General features: G+C 35.6%; 1 protein-coding gene across 2 annotated transcripts in view; it reads left to right on the top strand.

Annotated features, from left to right (window-relative positions):
* Positions 1 to 20,964, top strand: part of LOC119782052 (metabotropic glutamate receptor 4-like) — a 218,321-nt gene that overhangs the window by 167,573 nt on the left and 29,784 nt on the right. For both annotated transcript variants that reach the window (XM_038282805.1, XM_038282806.1), the window contains exons 4-6: positions 13,553 to 13,688; positions 17,042 to 17,196; positions 18,531 to 18,671. In XM_038282805.1, coding sequence (XP_038138733.1) covers positions 13,553 to 13,688; positions 17,042 to 17,196; positions 18,531 to 18,671 — 432 coding nt within the window. The remainder of the gene's footprint in view (positions 1 to 13,552; positions 13,689 to 17,041; positions 17,197 to 18,530; positions 18,672 to 20,964) is intronic.

Here is a 20,964-nt window from a genome sequence, read left to right as displayed (position 1 = left end):
AAAAAAAAATTATATAAGACTTCTTTGAACTACTTATATGAAAATGTTTGATAGGTTTATGTGCAGTTATTTTCACAATTGTCAATCATCTAATCAATCGTATTATTAGTTGTAATTATTCATATTTCTTATTTATTTTATTCCAAATCAAGTTGATACTAAACCAAATACTCTGCATTCCTGGCTCGTCACCCTTTTATTTACTTATGGCATTCATATTGTTATAGAACGATGGGAAAATATTTTTTTTGAACTACAGCAACAGGGAATCTGTACCTGCAGAGATTTAAGGTCCATGACAAAAAGTATACAGCACCCACACAGCAACTCTGAGCTTGCATCAGATATTCAGAGATGGTGAATCCCTAATTAGAGTCACAGAGGATGTGCAGGGTTGCAAATTGTCAAGGTTTTTGCTACTGAAATGCTGACAAAGTAGATTTTTTTTAATGCAAGATTTAGTGGTATAGCTACAGCTGCTGTCTACATTTGTCTCGATATTCTTCCTAAAAAGTTATCAAGCATCCACTTTCCAGAACATTATAGTATCGTATTTTAAATTGTGAATTTATCTGATCAGAAAACTACTTACATGATTGTATTTCACTGAAGGTGATCATCAGGGGAGTGTGTGGGGTAAAAACAGCTGCACTGTGCATTAAAGTCTCCAAATCTTAGTTTGAGTTTTATTTAAAAAGCCTAAATTGCCTGGTCAGAGCTTTAGAAATTGAAGCATGTTAAGAGTTTTTTGTGTCTACGGTAATATTCTGAATAGATTTGTTTGTTGCCAATACATACATCTTCTTGCAAAGCTTATTCCTTCATTAGTCATGTCCTGTGTTTAGAGGCTGAATTATTAATATGAGCCACAGAGGTGAGCAACCCAAGTTTGGGCTGACCCTTTAGGAGAACAAAGTAGCTCAGTCATTCTGCAAATACAACATAGATCCACAGCCCTTCTGCATGATAAGAGGCTAACAGAGCTTGTTATGGGTAGTGTTTTGTATGCCTTGTAGGCAGACTTCTTTTTTTGCTGTTGGGAGACCCCAGGTGAGATTCAGGAAAACATGATGAGATCATGTGTCTGGATTGACTTCCCAGGACCTCCGTTTTCCCATGAGATTGCTATAGTGCATTTGGAGAAAGGGGGAAATCTGAGCACTCTGCTCCAACGGTTGGGTCTGTGAAATAGTTATTGGAGTTTAATTAGTTTTATGCTCTCTGTATATATATATATATATATATATATATATATATATATATATATATATATATATATATATATATATATATATATATATAATCAATATCATACTTTCCATTTTTTATCATTTGTATTATTCCTTTTTGTCAATTTCAACTTATTTTACTTGCAGTTAATTTGTATGTGAACTTTCAAGCACAACTATTGTGCACACTTAAATAGGGGTCAGTATTGGCATGTGTGTTGTGATACGATATGTGTCACAATACTTTGGTCACAATACGATATTATGACGATATTGCAGTATCACTTTATATTGCGATATTTTCTCCAACTATCAGATTAAGGGCCGGATTTATCAAAGGTTTGCGTGTATTAAAACGTGAGCTATTTCACTGCGCACGCAAAAAAATGTACAAACTGATCTATCAACAGCGTGCTAAAAGGATTTGGTCTTTAAAACGTGCTAAATAGCGCCTCTTATCCATTTAGTACTTTTTCTGCAATGAATATGCAATATGGGGCGTTTACACGCAAAAGTGCGTCTTGTGGGAGGAGAACATGTAAATATATTAATTTAGCACTCGCAAAGTGATTTATCAAACCTGAACGCAATTTTGCTAACGGTATCTGACTCTATATTTAACACGTTTCAAAAGAAGGTGCAAATGGTCTGTATGCGTAATTGCGCACACATGGCAGCGGTTATTGTCGCAAGAAGGAGACATGGAAATAAAGCAAGGAGACGCAGAGAACGCATTTTTTCACTCCGTGTGAATATTTTTGCAATGAACGAGGAAACGATCATCAAAACATTTCGTTTATCCAGCATTGCCATTTTGGAGCTATTGGGGGAACTCAGAATGGATTTGGAGCCAGCCACAAGGAGGACCCACGCAATACCAGATATCACAAAACTCCTTGCAACATGGCACTTTTTTGCATCTGGGTCATTCCAGCGTACGGTTGCAGCGAGAGCTGGGATCTCCCAATCTCGTTTTTTCAGAAGTGCTGTCCGACGGGGTCGGGGTTCTCCCCCTGCGCCTGTGGAGCAACGTGCCAAATGCTGCGGGGATCTCATCCACAGTCACAGGTTTTTTGTTTGTTTTTTACTGCAGCACATACCACCTTAGGGAATAAAGGTTGCCAATTTATATATATATATATATATATATATTTACTTATTTATTTTATTTGTTGGGGGTCACTGTAAGATTTAAATTTCTTAATGCACTAGTTTGTACAGACTACAAACTACTTTGCCGCAAACCACAAAACGCGCAAAGCCATCATTTAAATAGGGCGTCTCCAACAGTTTTGCACCTTCCACCAGTTACGCAATCACTCTTGTTAAATCACCCGCAAACCATGGTTCAGCCCCTCGCGCAAAATTCCAGTTTGCGAGCGCAAATTACTGCACGCAAAATTGGATCTTGATAAATCCGGCCCTCAATGTATAGATAAAAAAGCAAGTGCTTCATACGTTCATCAGAACATATTAATAATTTAGTTCTGAGGTTTATAAAATATTTCAATCAGGAAATTGTCTATATATCAAAATGAACGATTTATTGGTCTCTACTTAAAAAAAAACCCTTCAGATTTTAAAATGGAAATATGTTCTATTTTTTTTATTCATAATTTTTTTTTTTTTATTCAATGTATAACATGGATGAATAAAAAAACAATTTTATTTCAGTGTTAACTTCTGTTTAAATGAACAGATTATAAATAAAGATATCTCCGGACCTTTACTGGTTGTTTATTTTCTTTATTCAGACCCCGCTGATTTTTATTTGGTTTCCCCTGATTTTGTTATTTTGGTGTCCATGATGTTTGGGGTTTGATTCAGTCCACGTCTTCCACTGTGACTGCCTCAACTACAGAAATGGTGCTGCGCTGCACAGCAAAAAGACTCCACAGCGCTATCTGCCAGAGTGGTGGTGCAGAGGTAGCCCATTATCCTCTTTTCTTTATGTAAAATGTTTTGTTTTAAAAAAAAATGATACTAGGAACTGCAAGATCGATATTATATCACACAGCTGAAAATCAGGATTTATCACCAAACTGATTTTTTCCCACACCCCTACACACAAATGTAATTATGTGTTGGTGTGTGTGATTGCTGGTGGACGTGTTTTATTTATGTGGGTGCAGTATTTAGTAAAATATCCTACATGTGGGTACTTACAGGTACATTGTCTGGATTTACAGGTACATATGGGGACCTTCAACTGGTCCACATTTGGTAAAGTTCTGTCCTGTGATTTGGGGTTAGGTATATGTTGGTAATAGTTAGTGTTAAGGTAAGGGTATGAGTGAGACCATATACAATGATTGCAAGTCAATGAAATGTCCACATATTTCATGAAAACACAGCAGAAAGAATTCCAGCATACTTAAATCTACTCTAATTTCACACATCTGTCATTAGCACTGGGGCATTTCCCAGTATATTTAAAGGTCATCGTAAAATGACTACGCAGCAAAGTAAAAAAACTTGTTTTCATTCTTTGAAACATTTATTGGCCTTATTACAACAGGAGTCAACTCTGCTTTCATTCAGAAGGAAGGGTTAGAAACAAGATAAAACAAAATTACATGACTCTGCAATACAACTATGATATGGTCAGCCGTCATAAAAATCTCAGGCAGAAGGAAATATAAAAATCAGATGCATAATTTTAGATAATGTACATATCCAATAGTCTATAGAGGTTTAATGTAATTATCAAGAACAAATCAACCTAACTTATAAACAGACTAATATTATTAGTTTATATTGTTTACTATACTTAAATTTTGTAAGGTTTTTTTTAATCATTTTTCTTACACTTGTTAAAACAATATAATTATGCCTCTGATTTTACAATAACAAAATTGATTGTAACTGTTATATTACCTATGTATAAACCCATATATAAACAGGATGTGTCTTAACTGATCTGTAAAAAAATATTCAACACTTATTGAGCAATGTAATACAGAATGTTAGAAATATCTCAGCTTGAAATGTGAAATTGCATCACATCATATGTTCTCTTAAATTGGGTCTGTAACAGGGAACCATTTATAAACAGAATAAATGGACATCAGTTGCTTTATAGATATCTTCAGCACCAACTGGAGATTCAGAAAACACATTTTTAGCTGTATAACCATTTGTTTCGATGTGACATCTTCTGTAATGAGATACAGTATCATATTTTATTTCATTACACAGTGCAGGTTTTTATATTTTTCTTCTTTCGCAGTGTATAGAGTAATCTTCTCTCCAGAATAGATATTTACTACAGCAGAGGAAAGCTAGACAGCGAGCATGTGTGTGTGCAAAGCTTTGTGATATCTGAGATGAGAAACTTGACTCTCACCAATCTTGCACTAAACGCAGTTCAGACTCATTTTCCCTGTAACACAAAATGCTGAACCCTGAGCTCAACTTCCCAATTTTAACCTGTAATCTGCGCTCAGGGAGTTCTTGATAAGTTTCTAGGCTTTGCAAAAAAGAATGTTCTTAGACACATTTCTTGGTTCTGAAATATATTTGAAATACACTCCATACACTCATGTAACACAAAACCTTATTGCTGTAAGAACCTTTATTTGATCCAACTGACTAAATACACCTAAAAAGTGACACCGCCGCTTGGCATAATTGAGATAAATGGAGATGATATGCAACTGGAGCAGGGACTGTTTATCTTCTTTCCTTTAAAATGAAAACCATCCATGTGGTATAATTTTTATGCTGACTTATAAGTTGCATCCTTCATTGTATATGAAGTTTATGAATGAAAAATACTTGCTGGTACAGACAGGAGACCTGGAATGGATTCTAAGTTTCTTACAGTTTCAAGTTAAAACTGTATTGTACTGTTACAATATCAAAGAAATTTTCAGAATTAAACTGATAATACTGTTAGACCTGCACAGTAAAGAAGGGACACAGGCCTTATTAGAAGTTTCAGCCTCCACTCCCCCGAAACATTACTTCTTAATTCATGAATCAATTTTCAGATGTAAATGCACCAGTGCTGTGGCTGAAGAACCATTCCACCCCCTTCAGTTTCGGGTTTTTCGCTCAAGTCTCTCTCTTTGAGAGTGTTCTACATGCAGGGGGGGAAAAACTATGTTTGTAATTAAATATAACTAGGTCTACGTCATCAGTGTCGCCAACACCGCAATGATTTCAGCAAAGCCACAAGCGCAGTGATCAGACGATAACTGAACTGTACAATGAAAATAGCTGCATGAGCTGGAACGCTGTAGAAAAGCATGAATATTTATACAATAATGACCATGATCTGCCCTATTTACTATGGGGCAAATATAACTCAAGCGATCTATCCTCTCTCTCTCCTCTCTCCTCCGCTGCAGCCATGCAGACAGCATTGTGAAACTGCAGTAAAGTTGACAATATATTCACAGATTCGGCTTTTCAGCAGACAGCGAGCTACAACCTTAGTTTACCTATCATGCTGGGAGAATTGCATTGGACCCTATGCAGAGCTCGCTCCCCCGCAAAGGTCAGGGACCGTCTGCAAGTTGCAAAATAATCAGAGAGAAATATGCAAAAGGGTCACCAAGGAGAGGTGGATTATTTTCACATTTATTGGATTTGAAAATAATACTTTCTGAGGAATTTCCAAAGCTTAAATGACAAATGACACCTATTCTATTATTAGAATAAGTATAAAATGTGCAATGACTACACTATGGGTCACTGTACTGCCTCCAAACTTGTAGGATACACAGATAACCTCATCTGGATCATACTACAACTCTTACTTTGAGAAGATAGGCCAAATTGTATTTTTGGAGATTTTTTCTTTGTTATTATAAGCATATAATAGCCAATAATTACACTATAGATCATTGTAGCGCCACAAAACTTGTAGCACACATAGATAACCTCATCTAGTTCATACTACAACTCTTACTTTTGGAATATATGCTAAACTCTATTTTTTTTTTTTTTTGATTTTTTCATTGCTATTATAAGCAGGCCAGGTGTGCAATCTCTGCAACAAGAACCACAGCACTGAGCGTTGTGTGCACTGAACAAAGTATAACTGTCACAGATGGAGGAAGGACTCACCTTGGGTTTGTAAAAACTGCTAAATGGGACAAATGTAGCTTAATATGTAGTGCTTTTCCTTGGGTGAAATAAATGTTACTCCAATATTGAAATCATACTGTTTGTCATTCTCTAAGCTGAAATGTTGAATGACATGAAAAGGCGAGTCAAGAAAAAATATAATTATTCTCTAAGTTTCTTTCACATAGTGAGCTTTGCAATATAAATGAGTCTGTTGGTGAATGGACAATATAAATAGGCTCTACCTTGCCTTGTTGGAAAAGCATGGTTATGACCTGTTCTCAGCTCAGGAACTAGGACCCGTATGATATCTGGTTGCTCAATAGGTTTGCCTACAGTAAATAAAAGATTTAGATATGACTTATCAAGATATTCCTTCAAAAAGGTCTGATGTTGCAGGGGCAGGTAATGAAAAGTGTTTGGAGCATGTTCTTGATCTGATGCCAGTTTGTTTCAGCCTTTAACCAGTCTTAATGTAGAAGGGCTGGTCATATCCCAGGTTATTTGCATTATAGGGACAGTTAGCAAGATAGAGTGAATACACAAACTTTAAGAGGGGAGGGGGGCTTGCAGGAAAACTGGAATTCTCCGGGACTTCTAGTGTTAATAAAACAGCTACTGTAATAGTAGAATCTGTGTACCTTTTGCAGTGTGTGATGGCATAAGATTTTATAGTCTACCAACTGCAGCCATAAAACCACCCAGTTGAGTAGTTATGGGGGTGATGTTATTAACACACTGTGTGTTGCATAGGTCCCAAAAATTGAGGGAAGGGTCATTGCTGTAGCAGCACTGAAGCATGAAAATGGAAAAAACTGAAATGTAATTACACTCAGTATTAACCTTTGGAATGGGAGACTCTAGATACACATGTTAGGTCAATGGTCCTCATGCAACAAAATTTTTGTGTTCTGCTCGTAAATTTCTCTAAGTTTTTCTCCTACCGTGGGCTTTTACGAACAAAACACATCAGATTTAACTTCAGTAGATGATCATAAATGATCATCTACTGAAGTTAACGCTTCTGCACAGCACACCTGTGCATAAAGTGAGTGTGGGTTTTAGAGAAATGTAAATCTGCACTATTACCACCCCGATAATTCCATATTAGGCTACAAATTCCCATGCCTCCGTAAATTAATGTGCAGGTGTGCTTTTATAGAAATGGCAATGAAAGAAAAGAAGCAGAACTTTAAAGCTTCACAAATTGAGGCTTTGCTGACAGGGCTAACTTCTCCGGGACTGCACTCGATTGTTTAAAACTCTCGTTGAAGAACAGGGACTTTTTTTGACAGTGGGTAACTTAACATCAGAAACTGCAAAAAAGAAATCACATGACGTTTCCTAAGGATCCATCCCTCCTACATGACCCCCCCCCCCCCCCAGATTATAATCAATAATGACATAAAGATTCAACGCAAGTTATTAAAATTTTAGATGACACACATTTCTACATTATGAAGCCAGTGTTATGAATGTAAAGCAACCCCTACAAAGAAGTTGCAGGAGTTGGCTAATGATTACAACCCACTACACATGCTAGATTATGCAAACACTTTTTATGCACTGTTGAAGATTCCTATGAAGGTTATTTTGTTTCAAAACTATTTGTGCATTGTAAGTGTGAATTTGAAGTTGTGGAGAGAGTTACATTCTAAGTTTTGTATGTGTAGAACTTTTTACACCTGTTCAAATTTTAATACAAGTACACAAATTCTGTTCTACAAGTTGCACATCAAAAACCTCTTACATTTTGCTTCAGTTTTGCTTCAAGTGGCTCAGAACTATTGTTGCAAACATTTTGTGCATTGTAACTTTGGTGTTTTGTAACTGTATATATATATTTTTTTATCTGACACAATTACAAAAAAAAAAAACCTCTTCAAATTCTTGAGTACAAGTACACAAATTGTGTTCTCTAAATTCCATTTAAAAATGTCTTCCATTCAGGGATCTAAACTAATGGTGCAAAACAAATTCAAACACGTGTATTAAAATCTTATACACATATTTGATAGAGCTTTCTTTTCATATTCATTTTCCTCATTCAAAACATTAATTAATCTCAAAGTTCAACAGTCAAAAAAAGATATTAATCAACATTAATCAATCAGCATAATTGCTTAGAATTAAAGGTTAGTGTAGTTCAGCTAAAAATTGTGTGGTATTTTTGTACTTACTGGTCTTATAGCAGTAAGCAAGCTATACAGAAACCTGCACATTTACCACAGTGCCCAGTAAGTGTGTTCCTCTGCAGAGGTGTTCAGCAGACTAATAATCTCTGCCACAATTATCCCCAAAGGTACCATATATTTAATGTTTCTGGCAGCCCTCTTTTCCCCACAGTGTCAAATGAAAAGGAATATTAGTGTTCCGAGCTATTAGGAGAGCAGTGAGTGGTTGACAGTGTAGAACTCAAGAGAGCAGACTGGCAATCTCAAACGCTTTGATATTTTTAGGTTTGCAGATGAAGTTTATATTTTGAGAACAGTCCTCTCATCAGGTACAAAATAAATATGTTTTCTGCAATAACAAGCAGAATTTAATAAAGAAAAAAAAACTACAAATGTTATGGCTTTTGCTCTATTTTAGGATAACAAAATAAATTTTAATTGTGGAATATTGTTAGTGGTCATCAGATAAATCACAAAAATAATTAATAATTTGTAAATTATGCGAAGAAATAATAATAAAAATCAAATTACAAACACTAATTTAAAATATATATTTGAATGTGACTCTAGTTAGATTCCATTCTATGTTTAAAGGTTAAAAGGTTATGTTTTTATGCACCTTAATTGAATAATCTGATCATTGTTGTTGTTGGCACAAAAACCTCCAACAGTTCCTACATCTGCTCCTGTTTGGCCTCTTTAGTCCCATCATAAATGCTTGTTTACCCCTCTGCCCTGTCAAAATGAATTACACCTGTCTGCAAAAGCTTCTTCATTTAGATAATTTTATACCACCTTTATTAAAGTGACTCAAACAGATCTCAAACTATAATAATAGTACTATGACCTGTAAAAGGACTTGACTCTACAGATCCATTTCTTGAGATTAATGTTTGTTTTTCTGTATTGATTGTTTTTAAAGCTCTGAAGAATAATTGTCTGCAACTCTCTAAAGAATGGCAAAGTTTAAGAAATAAATCAGTTCCTGAAAGTAAACGTTGTTTGATAGTTAAAATGTTAAACAAATTTGCACTACAGATTTGCAGGTACAGTAAGCATGTGCAACATAATACTCTAAGGCAACTTTCAGCAACTTTTGATACATTCAAATATTTACAAAAAAAATGGAGGCACATCAGGTTAAAGTTTCATCTACACAGAGGATTGAACAAAAGTGAGAAGTGATGCTAAACACCTTGTCACAGATGAGGGTAAATGTACTTTTATCAAAATAAAATAAAACTAAATTTCTACCTCTAAACTAACAGCAGTCCCACAGACGCTCTTGTTTTGGGTACTTTAAATCCCAAGAGCTGGTTTCATATTCCCTGGTCCTTCTGGTTTTCTCACCAGAGGATAAACAATGCCACTGCCAGTTTCTGTGTGTGTTGTGTGAAAGGAGAAGTAGAAGGGATGTGCTCCACTCTCTGCAGCAGATGTTGAGGGAATGGGGGACTAAAATACCAGCGAGGCAAACACATTGAATCAAGTGATTGATGGAGTTTCTGGGAACAGAGTTATGGGTATGCTGCAGCTAAATTTCCCATGCGGTGTAATGACACACAGGTAGACAGATAAACCTCTTTTCAGTTGCATTAAAGACTCCACAATCAAATGCACATAAAAACATTGTACTTCACTTGTCTTTAATTCCATGCTCTCACAAATACATACAGAAAGTACTATCTGCTAATTCTGTCGGACAGTATCCTAAAGCTATTGACCAACCATTAGCAATGTAAGGAATTTGAAGCAGTAACAATGATACTTCATCATTTATAGCATCATCAGAACAGAACACACTGTGTGCAGCTATAGGAGTGACATTTTGGTCTTGTAGTTAAATCAAACATTTATTAAATGTAAAAAAAAAAATAAAAATAGAAATAAATTGTTCCAATGCATTTTATTGATATTAACCATCTTAAAACAGATATAAAAATACATTTTTAAAGTTAAAACAGGTGCAGTTCATATACAATAATCTTGAATCTAGTTTAGTCTTAATCCAGTACATAATGTGATCTTAACCAGTCATTTAAACAGATTAAATCTAGTTAAAGGGAAATTATGATAAGGTCTAAACAAATCAAGAAATTATATGTTTTTTTTTTTTTACAAGTTATCTTTGTAAGATACCCAGCAGATTGCAAAGATGTATTGGTTTTGTGGTGATCCTTTATCTTGAGCAATGGCAGTGGAGAGTATCCATTTCCTTAACATGGAAAGAAACCATCAGGACAGGGCTCAACATTTACAGCTGTCTACCTTGATCAGCTGGGATTAATAAAACATGACGAAAACACATCAAGGAATATAGGAGTATTTTGATGATAGAGGAAAACAAAGAGTAGTCTAATTTTAAGCGAAAGATTAGCCACTTCCTTCATACTGGAGGGAAACCAAGATTAATAAAGAAATACAGAGCCATGAGAGAAAAATTAGGGGACTCATATCTAACAGCAACAAGAACTCTGGCAGTGATTCTGTCCAGGAAGGAAACATAGCTTAACATCAAGGCACTGGGTAGCAGTAGTCGTTCTTCAATTGAAGAAATTAGGGAAGTACATATATGATTAAACTGAATAAATTACAATATTTTTGAAAAGTTCATTAGTTTCAGTGAGCAAGTTTACTAAGTAAAAGGTACTATCTAGACTACCGACACAGAAAATGATTTTCTCAAGCCTTTATTTTAGGTTATTGTGAGGATTTTCCATTTACACTAAATGACATCTAAAATGTTACTATTAAAAAGAGTAACTGAAAAACTGCTTTATCCCAGAAATGTTGGCTAAATTAAAAATATCTTTCTTTCTTTCTTTCTTTCTTAAGGGTTATACTTGTAAATGGTACTTCACATCTCATATGTACACAAGTTACCATGGCGGCACATTCCCCCCCACTTGAAGCCAAACCATCTTTGCGAAACAGACAAAACCTGCAAGTTTTCCAAGCTTTGAAGAAGTTGCGAAGCTAGTAGCTGTTAGACTATGCATGCACATTATAATAATAACTAGTTTTTATTTTTTACAGTTTTCACAAAGTGAAGGACAAATCTAAGCTTCATTAAACTTAAAGGTCATCGCTACAAGTTTAATTCCTCCCGGGCTTTAAGTGTCGCAATCATGTTCATCTGTTCTCATTCCATACTGTTTGCCAGGTGGTTGCTTGGATCAGGTAATGCTAATGTTAACCTTTGGTTGGAATAAGCATACATTTAAATTACCTGTTAAGAAGACACCTCTGAAAGGCTTTTTAGCCCCTTTGCTTTTTTAAGTTCGCACCAAAAAGCAAAAGCTTGACCAATATTTGCTGCTTTGTTTTTGGGCTTGAATCTGTGTAATGTAATGCAGATAAAAAGCCATTTCTCAGTTCTATCTTGGAGCTACTGGAATCTGGCAACGTCTGAACTCCATGTCATGCGTGCTCAACCTACTATTCCTCATGGTACAAAATCCTTTTGTTTTGAGGCATCATACAAAAACTTAAATATCTATATATTTTGGATCTATATTTTGAACTATTACTTATATACCATAAAATATTTGTATTACTTGTAATACTTTTACTCTGAACTGTTATAGATGTTTAGTTTTTGCATTATTTTTTTTGATAAATGTATCTTTTTGATTGAAACAGTTGTGGCTACAACCTTTAACCAATCAATATACAGTAGAAAAAGATAAAGCAGCAATAGCTCTGTTAACAGTTTTATCAAGGATATTCTATTACTGTTCTTATAAGACAAGATATTGCCAAAGAGCAGACAAACACACTGCTGCAACAGATAAAATCACATAAGCCAACACACACATACACCAAGTGTACTTCAATGAAGAACCGCTAATTCATTAACCAGCGATGTGGACAAATTTAATCCAGTAATGTGACTTTCTATTTGTGACATGCATGACCTCAAGAAGCCTAAACAGCCAGATTTTCTGAGAAAGATCTCTAGTGGGAAAGAGAAAGTAGGCAATTGAGGAAAAAAAGAAACATGATGTATTCAGTGTAGAGTCAGAACAATAGTGCAGGTCACTGGCTCAAGCAATTCACTGACTTAACTGGAAAGGACTTTTTGTTCCCAGAAGCAAAGAAGCACACTACCATTATTCATTTAATAGAATTCCTTATATTTTGCTCATATTTGGTGTTTTACAGCTTAGAAGCTGACCGGATTTAGGCTACAAGTCTCGCTGCTATGAACTGGAATAAAACATACAGTTCCTGTAATGATTCCTTATTGGATTTTCTGTAGATCTGTGTGGGAAATATTCATTTTTCTCTGTGGAATTTTAGAAGCATGACAAAACATCTCTGTTTAAATCTTCCATTAGAAGCCTTTGCTTGCTAATGACAGTAAAAAAAAAAAAAAAAAAAAAAAAAAACTCTTGTCAAATAGCTTAATTTTGTTCAAATGATTAAATAAGTAATGGACAGATTTGCTGAAATTTTCAAAGGTGTGTATTTTTACTGGCAACAAATTATTACATTTTGGTTATGATCTAGATCACCATCTGCATCAAGAACTTTTTGAAATATTCTATGAATACTGGTATTACCTAAAGGTGAAAATCATAATATGTCAGGGAAAATTACTTAGCTGGCAGAGGTCTGTGCTCTCCAATGCTTTCTTAGTTTAAAAAAGTTACTTGCCTGATTGTGTTGCACTGTAATTTATGTGCTTTTCTTTTTGCCTTTAGCACATTTTTAATTTCCTATTAATTAGTCTGTTTAATATTGGAATTTTGCCATTCTGAGGTAGAAGATCTTGTCTTTATCACTAAGAATTTTTGACCAGAATCTATTGAAGTCCTGAATCATTTTTCCAGGAGAATTATGCTACAAATCCCCTAATTGGGTGGACAGTCATTGTTGAACTCCTTGTTCTGTAGAACAATGAAAGAAACAAGACCTTTTGATAAAAGATAAAGACAATGTTAGACAGATTAAAGCTATCTGTAGGAGTTTATAAAAATGAAACATTAAGATTGAAATTTTCAAATAATTTCACTATTGTTTAATCTAGTGAATCCTTTGAATTATAATCCCTGTTTTCTTTGTTCCATATAGGTGGGTTGTGCATATCACAGTCAGTGAAAATTCCCCGTGAACCAAGAATAGGAGAGTTCGACAAGATCATTCACAGGCTGAGTGAGAACCCCAACGCTCGAGTGGTCATTATCTTTGCTAATGAGGATGACATCAGGTGAGCAAAGTGAAGGGTAAAAGCCAATGCCGTTTTGATTAACATGATGATTTCCTTCTTATAATTTAGCCATTTTGGGATACTTGCTGTATTGTGTTGCATTCAAAATCAGCTATTTAAAACTGGCATAACGAATTCCCCAACTCACCATATAAGGTGAAATATATATAGATGAATTACTCCCAGACTTTGCTATGAAGCTACAACAAATGAGAAAAAATTTAAGATTAGTTTGTTATCAATCCAGTAAAAAAAACACTTTGGATACAAAAATATGGAATTAATATTTTCTGAAATATTATTTTCAAAAAGGTACTTGTACCTGACAACCAAGCCTTGAGAATACATTTATGCAAAACTGTATTCTAGCCATGCAATTAAAGTCATTCTATTTCTGAATACTTTTGTTTTGATTTGTATGTTTTTCTTTTTAGAATATAATCTGTCTTTTATTCCATTTATGATTTTTATCTTCATTTTGGTAGTTATGGTTCTCAACCCTTAGTTGGCAAGTAAGTCTACTGTATAATCTTACCTATATAGACAAAAGCAAAGCTCCTGCTGTTCTTTTTCAGTTTTGGGGCATAAATATTTGTTGTATTATCAGTTGGTATCAAAGGGGGGTTAACAGGATAGGGTGAGCGAGAAGGTGAGTTTGATGGATCCTCCCTGCATTCACGACCAACAAACTTCCTAGCAGACATGATGCTGAATCTGCTGCGACTGCAAACCCTCTTTCTTTCTTTTTCTTTTTATTTATTCTTTTTTATTTGGATGGGCAGTAAACAGCAGCTAGGTTAATACCGCGATCAAAGGAATCATTTTATCCAGGGCACATTGCTAACCTCCGGACACTGGCTTGTGCACCATTTCACAGGCATGACGCTGCCATGCGTTGTGCATAAGTTAGGCTGTCGTTGGACATACACTCTGGACACGTTATGAATACGCTATGCATTTGTCAAAATAAAAAAGAAAATAGATAGAAAATTCAGCATATGCCAACGTTTTAGAAGATTCTGGGACAACAGGCATACACTGGCTAAATCGGCAAGGTGTGACAAGTTCCCTTACAGCAAACAGTCAGGAGGTCTTTTAATAAGTTTTTTAAACTGGAGAGTTACCAGGATAGTTTAGATGATTTGTGGGTCAGAGGTCCCTGTGCTCACTGTCTTAAACCGATCCTGGTTAGGGGATAATAGACAGGATATATAGTAATTATAAAAAACGAGGGTGATTACAGTGCTTCTTGATTGCATAACTATTCTAACCTTGGGCACTGAGGTAATTCAAATTTCCAAACAGAGAAAGAAAAAACAGTTACATTATAAAATTTGCTAAAATCATAAATATGCATACAGAACAGAATCAGCATATTAGGAAGAGTAATATAAACTGAAATCTGCTAATTTAATTTTATGATAAAAATCCCTGTAAAAAAGACAGCTTTTCTTGTTAGTGTAATATTAAATTAGAAACTACTTTTATCTATTGTTAGGCCAATAATGGGAGTCACTGCTCAGGCTCAGAAACAGCAACAAAAGGATGGAAGAAGGTGCATAATCAACTGTTTAGACAGTTTATTTAAAGAAAACGAAGTAAATGATAATGAATACTTGAAGCTGGGTTCCTGTCTGAATCAGGAGCTTTTATGTAGAACTCAGCCTTGAACTTTTGAAGCATCTGTGGAAAAAGTCACTCTGGGGCAGGATATGAGTTAGCAACCAAATCTGCCACACCTCCACATGCTACCCCTCTTTAAGTGCCTGAATTGATTACAAAACACCTTTTGAGAAAAGGCAGGAAAGGCAGTAAATTCAAAAAGGAAAAATTGAGAAATGTAATGCCACGAAGAAGCTAAGGTAGCTATTTCAGTGCTAAAGAAGTTAAACCTGCGCTCACAGTACTAGACACGGTGCCTGTGTCTTCAGTCTCTATTAGGGAAAAAAAAATTGTAATATTTTTACTTTTAGTATTGTATTTTTTTTATCTTTTTTTTACAACAATTTTTAAAAAGTCACTGCTTCATTTATTAAAGCTTCAATCACAGTAAGGCTTGCAACAGCATATAATGCTAAGAACCAAAGAGCTTTAGAAAGTTTCAACAAACTGAGTCACTGTCGCGCTCCTGTGATTTTGAGTTTTGTAAAGATTAGGAAGAAGTGTTGTCATTTCCTCTCGCACCTAAAGGTTTGTCAGGAGAGTACCAGTTTCAGTCTAAACACTTTAGTCCCTGGATACAGGCCAGATGAAGAACTACCAATGTCCAGTCGTTTGGTAGTACTTCATGACATTTATGCTTCAGATGAACCTCCAGGTAATTTGTAGGATTTATGTAAATGGCTTTCATCAGTTCCCCTACATGGGGGATTAGTTGGCTAAACAAAAACTAGCTAAAGCTCTGGGTTAATTACTCTATAGAAACAAAAAGAGGGTAGGGGATGCAGAATAACTATGTGTAATATTAATTGAAAGAAAATTACGAATAACTCCATCCATCCATCCATCCATCCATCCATCCATCCATCCATCCATCCATCCATCCATCCATCCATCCATCCATCCATCCATCCATCCATCCATCCATCCATCCAAATGTAGGGCTGAACGATTTTGCTAAAAATCTAAATTGCAATTATTTTTCCCCAAAATTGCGATTGCTATTTAATTTCAATTTTCCTTTGCACTAGCTTGTAGATTGTTCACCAAAGGCTTTGGTTATTTGAGAGCTTTCTTGGCCAGGCTCCATTGTTACAAGACTTTACTGTAACCATTGTGTGAAAAGGTGTTTACTTCTAGTTCCATGCATGAATCTATGTGCTAGCTGCAAATCTCTCTAGCTTTTTGTGCAGTGACAAATCCACTTCAAGCATTTAACCACCACCCAAAGGGCTGGAGGAAGAAATGTAATGTTCTGCTCTTGTCAAATATAGTGTCATTAAAAATCAGTGCCTCTGCATGTTGTTGAATTGCAATTATATTGCAAATGCAATTAATTGACCAGCCCTAGGAAAATGATAGTAATACTCACCCCAAAAGGTTCATCACAGGTTAACAAAGAGATAGACAGGACAGACAAACATCCACACACCCTCACAATGTCACCCAACACCCATACCTAAAAGGTATGCATTTAAACTGTGGAATAAGACCATAGTACCAAACAAGAACCCAACCACATTTGACAGGACCATCAGACTTGTAGGATGACCCTAGGAAGGTATTCACCTTCTTTCTGATTAGCAACATTGTAGCAACTGTGCAAATGTGTTGCCAAATATCAGACTTAAGGGAAAGTATATTAACAAATGTCCTTTTCTTTTTATTTTTCTACTTTCTGCATCATCCAACAGGCGTCTCCTTCAAGCAGCCAAAAGAGCCAATCAAACAGGTCACTTCATATGGGTAGGGTCTGACAGCTGGGGATCCAAAATTGCACCAATCCTGAACCAAGAAGAAATGGCAGAAGGGGCAGTCACAATCCTACCAAAACGACAATCAATCAAAGGTATTCAGTATTGAAGATGCCTGTTTTTTAATACTTTATTATTCTTATGGATTATCTTTAGATTTTGTGTCCTAAAGGCATAATAGGCTAGGATTGAGTAATATATGGATGTTAAGCAGATAGTATATTTATACATATTCCAAAGCCCTATGATTGCCATGTTGATTTATAGTTTTTGACCCACATTTAGAATCACATGGAGAACCAGTCAGTTTTTACGTTTTATTTAACAAAGCAGCAAAAATTTGGAAGTGAGAACTGCAGGAGGTCATTTGAATTTGGTTTGTCTGAGGGAGAAAGCAGGCTGACCAGGAAGGAGTTGGTTGGCTTTGGAGACTGTACCCCAGAGCTCCAGAAGAATGTGAGATCCAAGAGCATTGGTGAACTGGAAAGCGGACAGGCAGGTGATGAAGACTGAGAACTGCTGCACACAGGAAAGACCTTTTCCATGAAGATTTGAGGTGGACTAGGGTTTGCTGATTGTTTTGAACAGTAAAATAGTCCACATTAAAGATATTCACAAGAAGACAAATTTAAACAAGAAAGATTTTCCTGGTTTAGGCCTTTGAATGGAATGCAATAGGGGCAATCATACAGTGAAAAGAGATTATCCTCCACCTCCTTATACACATGATAGTCATCCTGATTGAAAAACATTGTCAGATGTGCAGCTACATGATTGGCTCAGCCACTAGCAAAGGTCCCCTCTGTTACAGGAAGCTCACTCATGCCAGAAAAAGCAAAACCCAAGAGTGACAATGATGGGCATACAGTAACATTTATCTGATCTCTTAACTAATATATAAGTATGGTACTTACTTCTTATTGTACCATACTGTATGTAGAGTCAGAAAACGTTTGAATAGATGACATTTAATTAGGCATAGCCACATACATTTAATAGCAATGATTTACCACATCCCATTTCTAAGCACATACAGTAGTTTGTGCTTAGAAATGGGATGGGAGTAGAGGGAGTAGGAACAACAAAATAGGAAATAAAAAGACATGGCACAAGTATAACCATTAAAAACCCTTTAATCAAAGTATTTAAAAAAAAGTATTTTTGAAGAATTCTCCAGTAATATTTTTTCATGTTCTCACTTGATTTTCAGCTTGTCCCATCTTGATATTAAGTTTATGGTTGGTTTCTGGGTCACAGTAGTTTGAAAAACAGAGGAGACAGGATTAGAGGTTTAACATGCCAACATATAATAGAAAATGCTAAAAGGTTTTACGTTTTATTTTTTTTTAATAAATATATAGTTATAGTAAAAGTTGATTCTACTTTTGGTTTGGTTTGGTTTCTACTGTTTTATGTTTTTTACTCTCAGGTTTTGATCGGTACTTCATCAGCCGAACATTAGAGAACAACCGACGAAATATCTGGTTTGCAGAGTTTTGGGAGAACAATTTCCAGTGCAAGCTTAGTCGGCATGCTGTGAAGAAAGGATCTGGCATCAAAAAGTGTACAAGTGAGTTTTCAAATAATGGATAAAGGCCTCTTGGCCAATGTAGAACACTCAATCTCTGACCAACTCTAAGCTATGAATACATTATGCCTGGGTGGGTTTGTATCAAACTTTGTGGCTTCACATTGCATGGATGGGTTTATTTTATCACTACAAAAAACAGTTATATTCTTCTTCTATTGGAGGTATTTAATGAATGTAAATAAGTGAATTACAGTGCCTTATTCCATAAGAGAAATTAATGTTCTCATTATTTGTGCTGACTAGCTCTATTTGAAGTGTTGCCAAATAGCAATCACAAAAATAGGCTTTTGCTTTCCGTGAAAAAAATCAATAGCATAACCAGTCAGCTCATTAGAAAGAAACTTTCTCGTCATTAAAATCAGTAGATTCTTCAGGCTTGTCTCTGATCTCACTGTGCATTGCACCACTGCATCTCTAGTACTCCAGGGTGACATTAATCCTACATCTGGGCCTTAATAAGAGTCTTTGATGCAGGGTTGTGTGTCTGAGTGCTGTACAGAATCACAACTATTTTAGTATTTTGAAAGAGAGGTACTGGACATTTTTGGTCATATCAAGTACTCCAAGTTTCCTCTATATCCTTTGTTGTGATTACAACCAAGACCAACCCTCTAAATTTCCTACTGTGGATTCTGCTCCAAATTCCATTTGACCCTGATGCCGTGCTGCTTCGGCCTATTCTTTTAAATTGCATGTTTAACCCAAATCAAGGGCTGTGCAAATCCTTTCTGGGGAGAAGAATGATCAATCAAAGTAATTGGTCGACCCTGTGCAACTAAAAAAGGCACATACTGTAGAGGCCTATTAACCAGTGCTTTAAAAAAAAAAGAAAGAAACTAGCATTTAAATTTCAATGTAACACCATACTAGTTAATTGGAGAAATTCAAATGTTTTGTTAATCTAAGCTAAGCTTTGATATCCCTTTGGGAAATTAGTTAAGTATTACACCTCTCTGGCCACTGCCATGACCACACCCCCATGACCATATCGATTAATTCATAAATCAGTCAAAGGTCTATGGAGCGAAATCAGTGAAAATCAATTTTCACAAATACACATATGTGATTCATGCATGCACAGGGCAAGCTCCAAACACACACAGCATGATTCATGCAAGCACAAAAAATCTACACACACACAGTACAAGCTCCACGCATACACTGCACGATTCACACAGCACAAAAATATTCACACACATGCAGTACTAGAACCACACACACACAGCACGAGTCACGCGAGCATACAAGATTCACACATGCACAACACATGATTCGCCAAAGTATTTCTGGTCCATAAACAATTATAAATTAAATTATAAAGTATCAGTGGTCTTTAAATTTCAATGCATTTGTGTGTGGATTTTTGAGACTCTCCTGATGTGCCTCAATACACAAATGCATTTTTTTAAAGGGGTTCGTTTGCAAACAATCACAGAGTTCCCTTCTATAAGCCAATCACAAGAAAGTAATCCACGTGGGATGACTCCGGTCCGGTCCGGTGTTCTGTCAGCTCAGCATACTGAGTCAGGCCAGCATACCCTTAGTAATACGTATTGCATACTTTCCTCTGTCTCTGCACCCCTTACAAGTACACTGTTGGATTTCACGATTTCGTCAGGTTTATATCGTAGAATCATTCACTAGGTTCGTTACACACATTAGGTCTAAAAACAAACATTGCATGTCCGTTAGATGAGATACTTATTAAAGAATGATCAGCATTTTTTCACAGTGAATTAAATATTTATAGGGAGAGAATTCTACTGCCCATTTAACAGGATATGAAAGTTATTTGTTTTTAGTTTGTTTAATATGAGCGACATGCAGATCATTTTATTTTTATTTATTTATTTTTACAGCGTATGAAGAACTACTGATTTTCAGTATACATATGTTACATGGTGTTCCTTTAATAGGTAGTAATACATTGCCAAAGGACTATTTTTGAACTATGGCTACATTTTGAGCAACAAAACATACTAGTGGCAGTAAGGGACTACACAGACCAGAGATATTTGGTTATAAATCAGGTTGCAGCTGTTTACCAAATCAGGAGAGAAAAAAACAATGCAGAAATCAGTCAATTGCATAACAACAATCATTTATCACGGCTTCATTTGGATACTGTTGTGCTACAGTAACAACTTTGATGACTATGTAACGTATAGCTAAGACATGGCTCCTGGTGCTGAGGGTATAAATTGGACTTATTTAAATTAATCTGAGTAAAACTGTATTCTGTATATTTAGAATTGGATTTGTCTTTGAAAGT

The sequence above is a fragment of the Cyprinodon tularosa genome, unplaced genomic scaffold (genome assembly GCF_016077235.1).
Source record: "Cyprinodon tularosa strain WSP-4 unplaced genomic scaffold, ASM1607723v1 ctg187, whole genome shotgun sequence".
In the NCBI taxonomy this organism is placed as follows: Eukaryota; Metazoa; Chordata; class Actinopteri; order Cyprinodontiformes; family Cyprinodontidae; genus Cyprinodon; species Cyprinodon tularosa.
The sequence above is the reverse complement of the archived record's forward strand: the minus strand, read 5'-3'. Positions and strand labels throughout refer to the sequence as shown.